This window comes from Ambystoma mexicanum, chromosome 4p, assembly GCF_040938575.1.
Source record: "Ambystoma mexicanum isolate Mex_15411 chromosome 4p, UKY_AmexF1_1, whole genome shotgun sequence".
Taxonomy (NCBI): domain Eukaryota; kingdom Metazoa; phylum Chordata; class Amphibia; order Caudata; family Ambystomatidae; genus Ambystoma; species Ambystoma mexicanum.
The window spans coordinates 1,177,386,265-1,177,403,660 of NC_090927.1; the positions used below are offsets into that span (position 1 = coordinate 1,177,386,265).

At 49.5% G+C, this 17,396-nt stretch overlaps 1 protein-coding gene across 1 annotated transcript in view; it reads right to left on the reverse strand.

Annotated features, from left to right (window-relative positions):
* ACAT2 (acetyl-CoA acetyltransferase 2) overlaps positions 1-17,396 on the reverse strand; it is a 521,847-nt gene that overhangs the window by 120,083 nt on the left and 384,368 nt on the right. The window contains exon 6 of the mRNA XM_069606820.1: positions 8,210-8,332. Coding sequence (XP_069462921.1) covers positions 8,210-8,332 — 123 coding nt within the window. The remainder of the gene's footprint in view (positions 1-8,209; positions 8,333-17,396) is intronic.

Consider the following 17,396-nt stretch of genomic DNA (forward strand, 5'->3'; position numbering starts at 1 on the left):
TGACCCTTCTTATGGAGGTAATGGCTACTAAGAAGGCCGTTTTATAAGTCAGGTGTTTGAGACTACTTTTATGCATGGGTTCGAAGGGGGGGCCCCATGAGCTTGGATAGCACCACATTGAGATCCCATCCTGGCGGTGGGTTCGAGATAGGAGGGTGAAGTCTCTTTACTCCTTCCATGAAGGCTTTAACCACTGGTACTTTCCACCACGAAACCTTGTTATGGGATGTGGTGTAGGCTGAGAGGGCTGCCAGGTGTACTTTCAGAGAGTTAAAAACCAACCCTGCATCCAGCAGGTGGAGCATGTATGTTACAACGTTGGAAGGAGTGCAATCAACCGGGTTGATTTGTTTACTCTGGCACCAGATAACGAATCTTTTCCACTTGTCAAAGTAACAGTGCCTTGTATTTGGTTTCCTAGACTCTTTTAGAATGTCCATACACCTCTGTGGTAATTTGAGATGTCCAAACTCTATGACTTCAGGAGCCATGCTGCTAGGTTCATAGAGTTGGGTTCCTGATGCACTGTTTGACCTTGTTGCTGGGACAGAAGGTTGTACCAGGCTGGGAGTCTGATGGGCTCGCATACCGCCATCCTGCGTAGGTGTGGAAACCATGGTTGTCTCGCCCACATGGGAGCAACTAGGATGAGCGTCATCGATTCCTTGTTCATCTTGTACACCACCTTCCTGATGAGGGGAGTTGGTGGGAAAGCGTACGCAAACATCCCTGACCAGTTTATCCACAGGGCATTCCCCTGGGAGTCCGGTTGTGGGAACCTGGATGCAAATCCTGGGCATTGTTTGTTTTCGCTTGTGGCGAATAGGTCTATAGTGGGGAAACCCCACTGAGAGAAGAGATCTTCTACTACGTCTTTGTGAAGGACCCACTCGTGTTCTTCTGGGAGGGAGTCTCTGCTTAGAGCATCCGCTAGGGAATTGAGCTCCCCTGGAACATGTTGCGATGACAGGAAGATGTTCCGTCTGAGTGCCCATATCCATATTTTCTGGGCAAGCTTGGACAGATTTGGCGAACGAGTCCCTCCTTGCTTGTTCAGATAGAACATGGCTGTCGTGCTGTCCGTCCTGATCTGCACCGACAAGTTTAGTAGATGGGGCTCGAACGCCTGCAGCGCTCGGAATACTGCCAGAAGCTCTAGCAGATTGATGTGGTTCTTGGCTACTGAGTGAGACCAGAGACCCTGAGCTGTGTGGTGGAGATGGTGAGCTCCCCACCCCGTCAGGCATGCATCTGTAGTCACCACTGCCTGTACTTCGGGATCGTAAAAGGGTTTCCCCTTTGCGAGATTCTCTCTTGTCCACCAGTGTAGGTTCTGTACGAGTGTTGGCGAAACGACCACTAGATCGTCCCACTGACCACTTGCCTGAGACCACTGTTTCGCCAACCATTCCTGCATGGGACGCATGCGCAGACGCGCGTGGGGGACCAGGTAAATGCATGACGCCATCATGCCGAGTAACCGCATAGCTTTGCGTACTGTTATCTGTTGACCTGACTGATAATGCGGAATTTGCAGAAGTATGTTCCGAATTCTTTCTTCCGAAGGGAAGGTCAATCCTTTCTGAGTATCTAGGATAGCTCCTAGAAACTGTTTTGAGGTGCTTGGCACCAGACTTGACTTTTTCTCGTTGATGGAGAAGCCTAATTCGTGGAGGAGGTCGATGGTCCTCTGAATGTTTGACCTGCAGATTCCTGGGGTTTCCCCCGTTATGAGCCAGTCGTCCAGATAAGGGTACACTGGGATTGCCTCCCTGCGTAGGTGTGCAGCTGCCACCGCCAGTACCTTGGTGAATACCCTTGGTGCAGAAGCTATCCCGAAGGGCAGTACCTTGAATTGGTAGTGGCGACTGTCCACCTTGAAGCGCAAGTATTTTCTGTGCGCCGGGAGCATGGAAATATGAAAATAGGCATCTTTCATATCCAAGGTTGCCATGTAATCCCCCTTTTTTAGGAGTGGGATTACCTCTTGTAGTGTGGTCATACGGAATTTTTGGGGCTTGACATACTTGTTGGCAGGCCGTAAGTCTAAAACTGGGCGCATTGTTAAATCTTTCTTTGGCACAAGGAAGTAAGTTGAATAGATACCCTTGTTTACCTGGTGTCCCGGGACGAGTTCTATCGCGTCCTTTTCTAGCAGAATGGCGATCTCCTCGAGGAGGATCTTCTGATGTTGTAAAGAGTGGACTTTTTGTCTTGGAGGATGGTTTAGGGGACGTTGCAGTAGTTCTATGCAGTACCCATTGGATACTGTTGACAGCACCCATCTGTCGGATGTTATCCCTTCCCATGCCTGGGTGAAACTTGATATTCGTCCCCCTACTGGGGTTGCATGGGAAGGGACCCTGAACTGAGCGTCACTGCTTTGGTGGAGGCGTGCCTCCTCCTTTACTGGGGCTGCCTCTGCCTCTACCCCGTCCTCTTTTACTACCCCTACCATACGCCTGGGTAGACTGTTGTGAGCTGGTGTTCCACTGTGTACCCTGGGTGTGGGAGTAGCTATTTCCTCTATTGGAATTTTGGCCGCGGGGGCGACGAAAATTGCCATTCCCTCTTTGGTTAGGTGGTTTGGTAGTTAACTGGCCAAGGGATTTGAGGGTGTCGAATTCTTCCTTAGCGTTTTTTAGAGCGTCCTCGACTGCCTTCCCAAACAGGAGATCACTTTCCACTGGTTTGTCTAAGAGCGCAGCTTGTGTTTCTGCTTTGAATCCCGACTGCCTCAACCAAGCATGCCTTTTGATGACAGTCCCCTCTGCTATAAGTCTACCCGCATTGTCAGCGGCGTCCAGAGTTGCTTTTACAGTGCAGCCTGACACGTTCCTTCCTTCCGCACAAATGCGAGCTAGCTGGCTTTTAAGGGGTTCGGGAGCAGAGTCTATTAGTGCTGCCACTTCTTCCCACTGGTGACAGTTGTAGCTAGCCAACAGTGTGGTGGAATTCGCGATTCTGGCTTGGTAGGCTGCCGTGGAAGCTACTTTCCTGCCAAAACCATAAAGTTTTTTACTTTCTTTGTCGGGGGGAGCCTCAGAGGAAGATAATGGTGTACCAGCTCTTTTGCGGGTGTTGGTTACTACTAGAGAGTCTGGCTTAAGTTGACCTCTAATATATAGGGGGTCCGACTGGGCTGCTTTAAACAGCTTCTCCACTCTCGGATTTACAGGTCTTGTCAGGTTTGGGTTGACAAGGGATGGTGCTATTCTGCGTTGAACAGATTTTAGGATGGGAATGGTCTGGGCTACTGGCTTCCTTTCCCCTATTAGTTCTTCCGCAAAGTCCCTTTCTTCCTGGACACCTTGTGTGTCTATGTGGAAGTGGTTAGCTGCCCGAAAGAGCAGTTCATTCAGGAGGGGCTGATTATCTATTGGGGAGTCAGACACTGGGGCTTCCCTTTCGACTGGTGAGTCCATTCTGAAAATATCTGGGCTATTTTCTGGCTCATCCTCGTCTTCGTCTTCGCCGTAATAATCTGATCCTGCAGGATCTTCTGGCGTGTCAATTTCCTGACCTTCTATAAGGGAAGAGTTTCCTTGGTCTGTAGGGAAGAGGTAAGAATAGGGTTGGACCTCGATGGGGTCTAAAGGCCTAAATGGTGTCTCGACCCGGGGTCTTTTATTTGAGGGGATAGGGTCCCTAGACCCTGAGGGAGAATCTTCCTGAGGGTTTAAAGCTAGGAGTTGTTCAGGGTGTCTTTCGAAAAAATTCGCCAAGGAAGACATCCTTGACATTACTCTGTCAATGTCCTCGCATGACCAGAGTTTTGAGCTTGGGGTGACCTTGCTGGGACTTTCTATGGATTGGCCCTGAGAAGACTTGGTCAGTTCTTTTGTAGTGGAGGACTGCAAGGGTTGTTTCCTTTGCTGTTTACCCCCTTCCCCGTGGGTGGAAGTGTGTTTCCCCTTTCCCTTATCTTTCGACGCCTGGCGTCGAGGATCGGAGGTGGAATCCCTGTCTTTCGAACTGGCCTTCGAAACTGGCCCCTCTTTACTCCCAAGTGATGTACCCTTTTCCTGGGGTGCAGGCTGGGGGTGGAAGTCGTGTTCGTCTTCGGACGATTGATCTTCCGGGATATTAATGGTCGAGGCACTCTGTGCAAGTGTGGAGGCTTGCCTGACGTCGTGCGGCGACCTCGACCGGGACCGCCCAGAGGACGTCCTTTCGGACCGCTCCTTCTGTGCCTCTTTCCGAGGTTTCGACGACGTCGAATCTCGGGTGGATTTTTTGTGTTTAGCGTGTGTATGTGTAACGCTTTTGTCGCCGGGGGACTTCCCCATAGTCGCCGGGACGGACGACCTTCCGAGGCCGGGGACGTGCGTTCGGCTGTCCTTCGACGCCTTGGTGCCCTCGCCGTCCGAAAGTTCGGCGTCGCTGCCGTCGCTGAAGGTACCCTCCGCCTCCATAGCTGCTAGCTTGGCGTGGTGGGCCCAACGCTTGGTGGAGCGGTCCTTAAGAGTTTTTGCCTTAAACCTGCTACAGGCCCTGCAACCCGTCTCGGGGTGGTCTCTGGGTAGGCAAAGGTTGCACGTAGCGTGCTTATCTACCCAAAGGTATTTCTTATTACACTTGGGGCAAAACTGAAAGGGCGTACCCTCCATACGCGCCTGTGGGCAGCGGGCAAGTGTGTGTAGGTAATAAGGTGTCGAGTGTGGAAGTGTACCACCCCCACTCTCCCTACTTGTAGGGCCGAGGCCAGCGGCCCAGGCCCGAGCCGAGGCGGAAGCCTCAAGGCCCAATCCGTCGGGTATTCGACGTTGATCTCCTCCCCGGTTCGGCGTCGAGATGTTGATCGACGAAAGGTTGGCCAAACGGGGCAAATTAGAATTAGTTTAGAGTGAAACTATGGCAAAGCCAGGGAACTCCGATGAAGTGCTTCCGACCAGAATGGCGGAAAAAAACAATCTGGGGATCCTAGACGCGTGAGGGATCATGGGTACAGGGGACGTCACACTAGGGATAGTATTACTGGCACGCCCTGTGTCGACGCCCATTTTTCGACTTCGAAAAACAAACTGTAATACTCCGCAGCTTCCACTAGATGTCGGCCTATGCACAGCATGTGATCTAAGCAGATTCCACAAGCCTCAGAAATATATTTATTTAATTTTACATGTATGTACTTTTTACATCCACAGGCCACTTCCGGTGATGTCACCAGGATGAAAGAGGAACTAATGCCATCCGGGTTAAAGGTCAAGTGACATCACTTCCTGTGATGTCATTGTCTGATGTCTGTTCCGCTACCCCTGGCATTTTGGTGAATGGACTTCCCTGTTGGTGACAGCTGCTCTTTAAGAAAGTCCACAACATACAAAATTCTGGAGGCGCTCCACAAGGGCTACAGCCATCTCCATAGCAACATATGGTTAATAACAATTTGGGACCTTCTCAATGAATAACGACGTGAAACAGGTAACAGCGCCAATGCACTTTAACCTAACTTATTTTTTTTTTCTTTTTTTTTTAACCAATGCTTGCCTTGGCCAAAGAAGATATTCCTTCTCCATTTTGCACTGTGCATATAGGAAATTGTTTCAAGGAAACAACAAATGCAATATTCCTGGATTTCAGAAAAAACATGGGTGTTGTGTAACACTGAATCATCTATAGCAAACTAAGTAGCATCAGATGAGGTCGGAAGGGGCTGTGCTGGATTAGAAACTGGCTAGGTGACAGGAATTAACACGCGGTCATGAATTTGTCAGCCTCTCCTATAACGGCCCAAGGCCACGTGGACTTCCATAAACCACAATCTACGTGTCTTTCATGATGTCAAAGGATGCCAGTGTGGTTATTTGCCAGGAGGACCTCCGATACTTTGGAAATATTTTTGGTGCTGTTCTTCCCATGCCACAATGTCTTAATCAGGCCAGGTGGTAGTTCTGCGAGTGCTACTTGCACTAATGAACAGCCTGCATTAGCTGGCGATGTAGAGGAAGCTTTGTACCTCTGGACAGACTACAACGGTCTCCCTTTTCAGGAATCCACGTTGATTGCTTTGCAGCTGAACATGTATCAGAAGAACTTGAGTGGGTCCTTGAGTAACTTGCACCTCTCTGTGTAAGATAAGGCCACAGTCGGTCAATCGCTACAGCATGGTTCTCAGTCTTGACCGGTGCTCTTCAGTTCAGGAGTGCATGAGGATGTTGGTCACTCATGTTGAGAATACCTTCAAAGCGACCCAGTGCACTATGTATAATGTTATGGGGCTTTCTCTCCCCCAGCGTCCTGGGTCTTTTCTGGCCATTTTCTCTCTCCAAAGCCCCCAGTAATTCTCTCTGCAGCCTCTGGGAATGCTCGTCCCTCAAACACTGAAGTCTCCCCCTCACCCCCCCATAGTCTCTATCCCTGCCCCACTACCCCAGTCTCTTGCTCCTCAACCAGGACACACTCGCCCCACCCTCCAGGTCTCTCTCTCTCCCTTTCCCCCACCCTCCTGGGTCTCACCCTCCCCAGCCTTACAAGTCAGCGCCCCCAGCCCGTGGGTCTCACGCTCACAAGCCACCTAGGTAGCTGCCCCCCCTAACCCTAGAGGTGTCTCGCTCGCCCTCCCTCTCCTTTTCCCAGGCCCCTGACTCTCTCCCCCTTTCCCATCTTCTGTGTCTCCCCCTGCCCAGCCCCTTTGGTGTCTCCCTCCCCCAACTCCCTTAGTCTCTCCCTCTTTCCCTACCTGGCTTTTACTATCCCCAAACTCGTCTCACACCAGCCTACTGGGTCTTTCCCTCTCCCCTCCTTCCCCTGCTCAAGGGTCCCTCCTCCCTTCCACTTCCCATGACTAGTTTACTGCTCAAGTTTTCGCTCTTAGTTTGGATCCAGCTCTTTCCCCTGTGATTTTAGAAAGGATGTTTGCACCTGTGCGAGAGGAGCCCAGTCTGCAGGTATTGCCAGCTCAGTGGGACAGACCCTCATAACCAACGACCTTAAATATGCAAGAGTATGTAAGTGATGAGCTCCTGCACTGCACATGGCATGCGAGTTTGCGGGGAGAGTCTCGCCATGCTTACCTTGAGCTTAGTCTCAAGTGATATGTGGCGGCACCCAGCCCCTTTTGTGACCCCACCATCTGCCAGAAACATTAGGCAGGAGACTGTCGCACCTTTCAAGATAGCATTTGAAACGAAGGGTCAATTGTTGTCTATGCATGCTTTGCTTTTTTCCTCTGTAAACCAATTCCCTTATCTCTTTGTTTTCTTGATACAGTTCCAGACAATATTTTGTCTGATTCTTTCAAGGAAGAACTTGAGTCGTGTGGCCTGAAGCCTAGAAAGGCTTTGGGGGATTGGAAAGATAATCCGTGGAGAAAGTAATTGCCACTTATGTTGATGAACGGAATGAGAAATAGGATTTGAACAGAATGTTTAAAAAAAATTACCTTTCCAAACCAATTGCTGGATAGACTATACAAAAAACAAAATATCCGGAGATCAAGGTTACGCCCCAGAGTAAGAGTACATTATTTAATCGCTTTGGTCAATTCCAAATGAAATGCTTTGAAATTGTGAGCTTGTTAGTCTTACTTTCTATCCACCCATGTGGTAAATGCACCCAAATTGACAGCACAATCAGCTCCTCTGGTATTTGGCAAAGCGTGCACCATCTAGAAGTCTATTGCAAACTGGTACTTAAAATGTGCAAGACAATAACATTCCACATCAACTCTATTTTCAATAACTTAAATTGGAGTATCCTAATACGATAGTGGTCTATGAACGTTTATTCTCCCCTTCTTCCGAATAAAATGTGCAGGCATGCAAACTTTGCTTAACAGCTGCAAGTAACACACATTGTTCAAGAGACACAAAACAAGAAAATTAGCATATTCAACAGGTGCCCACTTTAAGCATCTCATACAATAACAATAATGGCATGCTGCTTAGAAATGCTGCTATACAGGTTAGCCAGCACTGTATGTCACATGTACAAGATAGTGGATAAATTACAAAATAACCCATTGTACCAATAATATTCAGCTTACGATTAACTGGCCCCGAGATATTCCACACAAACCTGCCTAATAAGATCCACTTTAACAATACATAACAGGGATCCCACAATGCCTTGGGTGCTTGGATTAAAAAAAAGTCTACTTTGCAAGTGACTCCCTTCTGTTTCATGATCAGCCATCCTAATTGAATACCTTTTCAATAATTCAAAAGGGCCAATATCTAGACAGCGTGGCATATTAAGGCTTCCAAACCTGAGGCATTTGCAGGGGTTACGGTGCCAGTTCCATCTTTCAAGAAGTAAGGCTTCAGTTTGGCCATCGCTTCCAAGGTACTTCCATGGCGCGGGAACTCATCTATTTTCACTTCTAAAGGACCTGTAATTTTCAGAAACATAATAGAACTTGCTTAACACTCACTGTTCATGCATGACTTAAGCAATGCTTGGTATACGAATAAGAAAAGAAAGGCAAACGGTCTAACAATATTAATGTACTCTTTGATCACGTATATACTTTTAAAGGTTTAAGTGTTAGATTTGCCCAGGCTATTTTTTTAATTCCTTTTGGCTATAATTTCTCATTTTAATAAGTTACGAAAATATTTTATCTGCTTTAGTTGATGCATAACATCGCCAAGCTTATGCACTATTGCAACACAATGAAAGACAGACCAACTGTTTCTCTTCCAAATTGTAGCTTAAAGTTCACTTCCTTTCTGAAGAGGGAGCTCCAGCTGCATACTCCCCCATCCCTGACCCCTCTACTCCCTCAAGTGAAACTTAATAACCTAACTGAGTATATTTGTATAATAATACTATTTTCTTGAAGCACTTGCCCCCTTGCGTTAATGCTAACTTTGCAAGTCACCAGTTTCTTTTATTCATATACATCCCAATGCTTCAACCACAAAACTATCAGATTATACTGTACCAATGATCCCGAACAAAGGGTGAAGTCAGGTATGTAGTTGTCTGCAGCTTTGAGAACTGTGTCTTGGCTTGATTAAGCTTTGTAAGACCCAGCAAAAGGTTTGTATTTGGGCTAATTTTCATACTCACAATGCTTTGCTCATGTGGCTCTGAATGGGAGTGAACTGCCACCTATGGCTACTGGATGGTGCTTTGGCATATATATATTCTCCCTCGCTCTCCCTCGCTCTCCCCCTCTCTCCCCCTCTCCCTCTCTCCTCCCCTCCTCTCCCTCTCTTCCTCTTCCCCCCCTCCCCCCCCTCTGGAAACAAATGAGTTATTAAGAAAGCAAAAGATGTTTTCCGCCTACTCCCATTCATTTCCTATAAAGAAAAGGTCACATTTTGGTTCAGCCAAAGCGCTAAAAGCACTGGACTGATTTGGACCAAATAAGAAACAACCTGGCACAAAGCATTGACTGGATAGGTTTGGGGTAGATCTGTCCATTCGTTTTTCAAAATAATAGACGGGGAAGAGGGCACCTCTGTGCCCCAAAAATAGCCACATCTCCGAGGGTACTTTGCAGCAGAGGCTTTTAATTTTTTTCCCCCTCGATACAAGCAATTACCAAGGTAATTCCTGGGGAATTCAAGAACAAAAAGTGCACAAAGTTATATGGGGGAGGAAAACGGATGCAAAGTCATTAGACCAAAGGTGGGGAAAAGGTAAGAGGACACCATGTGGTGTGGGGGAGTAGTGGGGGTCAATGCAAACAGTTACGGGTAGAACATTTTCGGCTTATCTGGGTAATACCGGGAGAATCATGTGGCAATGTGGTCGGAAAAGAAACTGCGTCAGACAAAGAGTGATGGAGGGTAATGGGAGAGGGTTAGTGGATGAAAAATCAGTTGAATGGAGTGGGAGGGACCAAGAAAAGGAGGAGGGGGCACATGCTGAGGGGGCACATGCTAAGTGCCTGTGAGGACAGGGAAGATATTTCAATATGTGGATGTTTTTCAGCTTATTAGTGGAAAAGCGGGGGATTACCCCATTCATTTCCACATGTTTTCCCCATTATCGGGGGAATACTGCGGGAATACAGAGTGGAATAAATTGTAAGATCTGTAGAAATCACAGCGAGTAGACAGGGGGGGGGCATTGGTGCTTTAGGAAGAAATTATTGGTGTAACATGTAGAGTGGCCAAGGGCCAGTGCAGAGATCACAACTACTAGGCAGGGGGCAATGGGGCTTTAGGAAGACATTATTGGTTTAACAGAGTGGCCTAGGCACGGGCCGCCTCCCATGGTCAAAGACCATGGCTAGCGGGCCTCGAAGAAACCAATTAGTGGGCCCCAAAGAAACCTATTGATGCAACATGTGCCATGGCTAGAGCCCTAAAGAAAGCAAAAGGCGCAACATGTACAGTGATCACAGCCACAGGTCATTGCCTAAAGCTATGGCTAGTGGACCCCAAAGAAACCTATTGGTGCAACATGTACAGTGGCCACGGCTGAAGGCCATGGCTAGTCGGCACTAAAGAAACTGTAGTATAACAAAATCCTTGGAATTAATTGAAAAAAACTTTAGTTTAATAACAGTTGAGGCAAACAATACGTTGCAACATACCTTTCAAATTCAGTGAAAAAAACCTTGGTTACAGAGATGGTAAGGTGAAAAATTTACGCGGCAAAACCCCTGAAATTCAACAGGCATTGCAACAGTCACATTAGCTACATGCCCCACCCCCCCGGTCAGCGTATGACCACAATGACGAAGACAGGGATCACGTCGAAAATGTTTTGTTGCAATGTATAGTTCACCTTAACTGTTATTAAACTAAAGATTCTTTCAGTGAAAACTATGCGTGAGGAGAAATATTTCGCCAACTTGTGGTCAGTGGTGCATTGCTTGACTACATACCATGTGTATTTTACCTATTAGAACATTTATGAATAAATAGTAATTTCTTTAAATTACTAATCTAAGTGAGTTTCAGACTGTTTTAGGAATTTACGCCAGGTACTTGGACACTTCAAATTAATGGTTTAAATTACTGGTCCACTTGCTCATTAAGCTATTTTACACATACTACGATGTAATACGTGTTTACAATGCAATTTTGTATGGCACATAGTCACTTTAATACAATCTGAAGTGAAATGTTTGATATTAACATTGCTTGTGATTGAGGGGGTAATGTGTAATGATAAAACTATACACGTTTGGAAAAGGTATTAACTTTTCACTATGTATTGTAATGCTACAAAATGGCAGCCATGAGAAACCTAGAAACAATGAAAGACGTGGTGTAAACATGGAAAAGGGACAAATCCATTCCTACCATAGAGTTGTATTATTATTTCACTCAGCCGACAGACAATTCCTCACCCCACAGAACTGCCTCACCCTAGCCCGAGCCCTCATACTATCAAAACGGGACTATTGTAACATCCTACTACTAGGAACTTCAAAAACAAACCTGGCAAAATTACTATTGTTGCAGAACAAAGCCCTACGGGCAGCCTTTAGCCTAAAAAGAAATTAACATATCTCCAACATCAGGAGTGAAGTATACTGGCTCGCTATGCAAGCAAGAATCCTTTCTAAGACTTTGACCACAGCTCACAAATGCATTACTAACGAGGCCCCTTCCTACCTGAATAATTGTGTAACTCAAAAAAGACTGACTAGATCCCTAAAATCCAGATCCAACACGCACTTGAATGTTCCCAAATTCAAGAGTAAAAGGGCAGGAGACTCCAGCTTTCCCATAGTAGCCCCAAAGCCATGCAACACCCTCCCAATTCACATTAGAAATGAACCCTCACTCCAACGCTTCAAGAGGCTGATCAAAATCTGGCTATTTGATAAATACAAGTAGGCTGGTTACCAGCACAATTAGATCACTTCTACCAGGTCTATGTCTCCAACTTTGTGCATGAATATGTTTGTATATCTGATTGTAAATGTACTTCTATGCTGTAACATAACCTGTAACTAGCTAACCCTTCAGGTAACCTATGCCGTGATACCTCCGGGTTTGAGCGTATAACAAATGCAAAAATAAAATTTATGTATATATGATGTGCCCAAACACCAGAACCTTTGCATGATCAAGCCACCAGTTGGTGGCGAAACAGGTTACATGCAGCCTCTGCTGCCTGTTCTACTTTGCTTACTGAATAAAATTGCCTTCTACTCTCCACGCGAGTTCTGGGCTCTATATGTCGGATATATATCAGGGCCTGCAGTAGCGGCCCTGTAGTTATGGTTAAGTTGCTCAACTCCTAGAAAGAGCACTTTTTTGTGCGGCTTATCACTTTGCTTCCCATGACCAATGTTCACCAAACTTTGCAAAAAATGATATGGCCCTCTCGGAATGATTCTCCGAAGTTTGGTGCAGTTTTATCCAGGGGGCAAAGTTATAGGGGGATGGGAGGTCCCACAATACCGTAGTGACCAACGTACTCTTAGTCCATAGTCCCCTTTCCTCCATACTGCATGGGTGTCCCTCGCGAGGGACGAGACAGAACCTTTTCCACCAAAAAAAAATCTTCTTCCCCCTCTAAATTGAGGCGCGGCCCTGGGAGCATGCGCTGCCCTGACTCCGCCCTCCCGCGCCACACCTCAGTCCCCAAAGACGCATCGACAATAGATTACACCAGATTATTAGGGGGGAGGATGGTGGGACGTATGGAAGAAAGGGGACTATGGATTAAGAGTACGTTAGTCACTACGGTGAGTAACTTATAATTACTCTTACGTCCCGTCACCTTTCCTCCATACTGCATGGGCGATTGCAACTGAAATGTAGCCCCTGGGTGGAGAGGAGACCCTCCTTAAGCAAACAGGTTCCGGAGAACCGCCTGTCCGAAAGCCGCATCCAACCTGGAACCGGCATCCAAACAGTAATGCATGCAGAAAGCGGATGGAGTGGCCCATTGGCCGCCCTGGTTATGATCTGCCAGGGGACATGGCGCTGAAAGGCGATGGCCGTTGCCTTGGCCCTGAACGCGTGGGCATGCATGTTCGCCGGAAGGGGTCTATGCTGGTCCCCGTCTGCTTCCTTGATGGCAGAGACCATCCAGCGGGAAATGGAAGCTTTGGAGGCCTGATAGCCTGGCCTGGCACCTCCGAAGGTGATGAACAGGGCATCCGACTTGCGGAAGCTCTTGGTCCTGTCTAGGTAGAATTTCAGGGCACGCCTGACATCTAGGCAGTGCAGAACTTTGGGGCTCGTCCTTCGGGTCGGCAAAGAATGTAGGAAGGACGATCTCCTCGTTTAAGTAATAGGCTGCTGGCACTTTAGGTAAAAATGCTAGATGGGTCCGCAGGACCACCTTATCCTGTGAAAGGTAGTGTACGGCTCTGATGCGACTAGAGCCTGGATCCCGCTGACCCTGCGCGCTGAAGTGAGACCGACTAGAAGGGCTGTCTTGATGGTGACCCGCCTGATGTAGGCTCAAACGGCTTGTGCGCGAGGGCGCTCAAGACTGGGTTAAAATCCCACACGGGGGTGTAGCTTCCTAATGGGCGGGTAGTCTAGCGAGTCCGGCCAAATGTCTTGACAACCGTGTTGGAGGAGAAGACCCCCTCCTCAGAGTTCCTGTAAGCCCCAATGGCTGAGAGGTATGTGTGGCAGGTGTCCACCTGCACGCCGGAGTTGGGGAAGTGCGCCGAGAATGACAGCACGTCATCCAGTGAACAGGCCAGCGGGTCGATTTCCCTGGCGTGCGCCCAGTGGCAGAACCTGGTGCATTTACTCTTATGTTGGGCTCTGGTAGCCTTGCTGCTGGACCCCTGTATGATTTCCAGATTGGCTTGGGATAGGTTGAGGTGGTTGAGCGTCAGCTGCTGAGGAGCCACGCTGTGAGGGCCAGATTCTGAGGGGCAGGGTGGACGACCCTGCCCCCCCCTACTGTGTCAGAAGATGTGCTGGGCCCATCGGTATGTGGATTGGAAGGACCTCCGAGAGGCTGAGCAGCTCCGAGAACCATGGCCTGGCTGGCCACCACAGAGCCATCAGAATGAGGTTGAGCTGGCCAGACTCCCTGATCTTGCTAAGCACTCTGTGAATCAGTGGAATGGTCGGGAAAGCGTATGCTGCCATGCCGTTCCACTGAATCCATAAGGCGTCGCCCAGGGAGCCCTGCCCCTGCCAGGAGGCAAACTGGGGGCACTTCCTGTTGTGCCTGGTGGCAAAAGAGATCCAACTGGGGGGAGCCCAATATGTGGAAAACTTCCTGTGCCACAAGGTCATTGAGCTGCCACTCGTAGTTGTCCGCCCCCAACCATCTGAGCCTGTCTGCTTCCAGGTTGGATTCCCCCGGGAGGTGGACCGCCGTGAGGAAAATCTAATTTTCCAAGGCCCATTCCCACATGTTGATCGCCAGTCTGCACAGTGAGGGGGGACCTGGTCCCTCCCTGCTTGTTGATGTAGTACATACTGGTCGAGTTATCTGTCTGGATAAGGACAACCCTTCCCCTGAGCCGTGGGAGGAAGGCTCTGAGCGCTAACCAGATGACGTTCAGTTCCAGCCAACTGATGTGGTACTCTTGTGCTTCACCGGTCCACATGCCGTGGACCAATAGATCCTCCAGGGTGGCTCCCCATCCTTCGAGGGAGGAGTCCGTGGTAATCGTCACCTGTGGGGCGGGGGGCCTGAAGGGCTTGTCCGTCCGCAGGTTGCAGCCTTCGGACCACCATGTGAGGTCCGGTTGGAGAGAAGTGGGGATCTTGATGATTTCAGCCTGCGATCCCTTCTCCGGGTTCCACGACGCTGAGAAGTGGAGCGGGATCCTCCTTATCCTGAGTCTTGTGTAGGGGACGGCCAACAGTACCGCTGCAAAAAGCCCCAGAAGATGTTGGTACCACCAAGCCGAAGTAGAGCTTCGGCTGAGAAAGTGGGATGTGGCCCTCTTGATGGCCGAGATCTTGTCGTCCGAGGGGAAGACCCTCTTGGAGCGCCTGCCCCAGCTGAAGCCCAGGAAGGTTAGAGACTCCGTGGGTTGCAGCTGTGACTTCCTGAGATTGAGAGAAAAGCCCAGGTCGTGTAGTGTGTTCATCAGTGCTTGGGAGGAGTGTTGAACTGCTTCCGGAGGTGTAGCCCTGACAAGCCAGTGGTCTAGGTATGGGTATATGTGGAGGCCCTGAACCCAGAGGAGGGCTGCCACAGCATTCATGCGTCTGGTAAAGACCATGGGGACCGAGTTGAGGCCAAAAGGGAGGACCTTGTACTGAAACTGGCAGCTCATGATCCTGAACCAGAGGAAAGAACAGTGGGCTTGCCAGATCGGGACGTGCAGATACGCGTCCTTCATATCCAGGGAGCACATCCAGTCTCCCCTGCATAATGTCTCAGCAATAAAGGCTGGCATAACCATCTTGAATCTCTGAAGAGGTAAGGAGAGGTTGAGGGTGGAAAGGTCCAGCACAACTCAGGCCCACCTGGTGGTTCTGAATGGCGAAGATCCTGGAGTAAAAGCCCGAACCTCGCTGGTAAACTGGGACTTCCTCCACGGCCTGGCTCAGGACGAGCAACCGAATCTCTGCCAAAAGAGTTGCTGTCCCAACTTGGTGGGGGGGAGGGGGAGGAGGGGCCGGAATAGGTAGACGGTACCCTGAGGAGACTACTGACAGGATCCAGGGGTCCGCAAATTTCTGTCACCAAAAGTTGCGCATGAAGGGCAAGCCTGCCCCCCCATTGGCGACTCGTGGACCCGGAGGGGTGTGTCAAGACTTTTTTTCCCCTGAGGCAAAGGTGTAAGAGGGGGACTGGAAAAAACCCTTGACCCCTCCCCCCCCTTTTTGATGCTTGCGCCAATTAGTGGTCGGTGAGCTTTCCGGATGCCTAGACCTCCGCTCCTGGAAGCCGGGGGAAGCCTCCAGATGAGCGACCCTTATGCAAGCGTTGCTGAGACTGGGAATACGCTTTGGGCGTGGCCTTTGTCAGAATGGATAAAGACTTAGCCGTCTGCGAGCTATTCTTCTTGTCCAGCTCTTCATCTGTGCTGGAGTGGAAGAGGTTGCTGCCCTCGAAGGGCAGATCTAGAATATGTTTCTGGACATCCGGGTTGAACTTGGTTGATATGATATGATATGGTATTTGTAACGCGCCTATACACAGGTGTTTCAAGGCGCGACGAGGCAGGGAGGGGAGGAACAAGGGGAGACAGACAACGATCCTACTAGGCCAGGTGTCATTCAGATCGCGCAAGTGCAGGGGTATGGGAGGGGGAAAAGTGCAAGGGGAAGGGGAGGGGGGGGAGTGCAGTACAAGGTAAGTGGCGTAAAGTAATAAATAAATAGGGCCAGCTGGTGGCAAGTGCAAGGTAAGTGCAGAACAAGCGCTGGGGAAGGGGGGGGGCTGTAGGGATACAGAGACAGTCCCGCAGTGCAGAGGGGTTCCAGGGCATCAGTGCAAGTGGAGAGTGGCTGGGCCCAGGGCCGAGGCCGTTTAGAGAGGTGCAGTTGCAGGATCAGTGAAGAATATTAGCTGTTCAGCAGGGGAGAGGGAGAGAGAAAGCAGAAGCAAAGAGGAAGGTTTTGAGGTGCTTCCAGAACCGGAGATGGTTCTCCTCGAGTTTCAGGGAGGCAGGAAGGCTGTTCCAGAGGGAGGCCCCTGCCGCGGAGAGAGATCTACCCCCAGCTCGTTGCTTCGAGAAGCGGCTGACCCTGAGGGAGTTGGAGGCGGATGAGCGAAGGGCTCGGGAAGGAAGATATTTGGGAAGAGAGAGTTGAAGGTATTTAGGACCCAGGCCCCAGAAGGCCTTGTGGACAATGCAGAGGGTTTTGAACTTTATCCTCGCAGCCACTGGGAGCCAGTGTAGAGATTTCAGTCCTGGAGAGATACGATCCCTGGGCTTGAGGCCAAGGACAAGTCTCGCAGTTCTGTTCTGGATGAGTTGCAGAGGGCGGAGAGTGGAGGCAGGCAGATTAAGATAGAGGCTGTTGCAGTAATCCAGCTTCGAGAGAACCAGGGCTTGGGAGACAGTGAGCTTCTGGGGGAAGGAGAGGAAGGGAAGAATACCTCTGAGGAGGTGCAGCTGGTAGTGTGACCTCTTGGCGACGTCAGAAATATGAGGAGAGAAGGAGAGTGTGGAGTCGAAGATGACCCCAAGGTTTTTTGCCTTGCAGGTAGGAGCAGGGAGGGGGCCAAGGGAGGCAGGCCAGAGAGCTGCAGGGAAGGAGGGAGTGGGAGTACCGATGAGTAGAATCTCAGTCTTACTGGCATTAAGGCAGAGGTCTTTGGCAGCACACCATTCTTGGATAGCAGACAGACAGTCAGAGATGAGGGAAGGAGAGGGGAGGCTGAGGGTAGCCTGAAAATGAGCTGGGTATCGTCCGCATAGCACTGGAAATTAGGGCAGAGAGCGGCGATGCGGTGGGCAAGGAGTGCCAGATACTGGTTCAACAGCCAGGGAGAGAGATTAGATCCCTGGGGGACACCACAGGTGGAGAAAAAGATGTCAGAGAGGAAGGACCCCAGTTGGACCTGGGAGGGTCGATTTGAAAGGAAAGAGGTCAGCC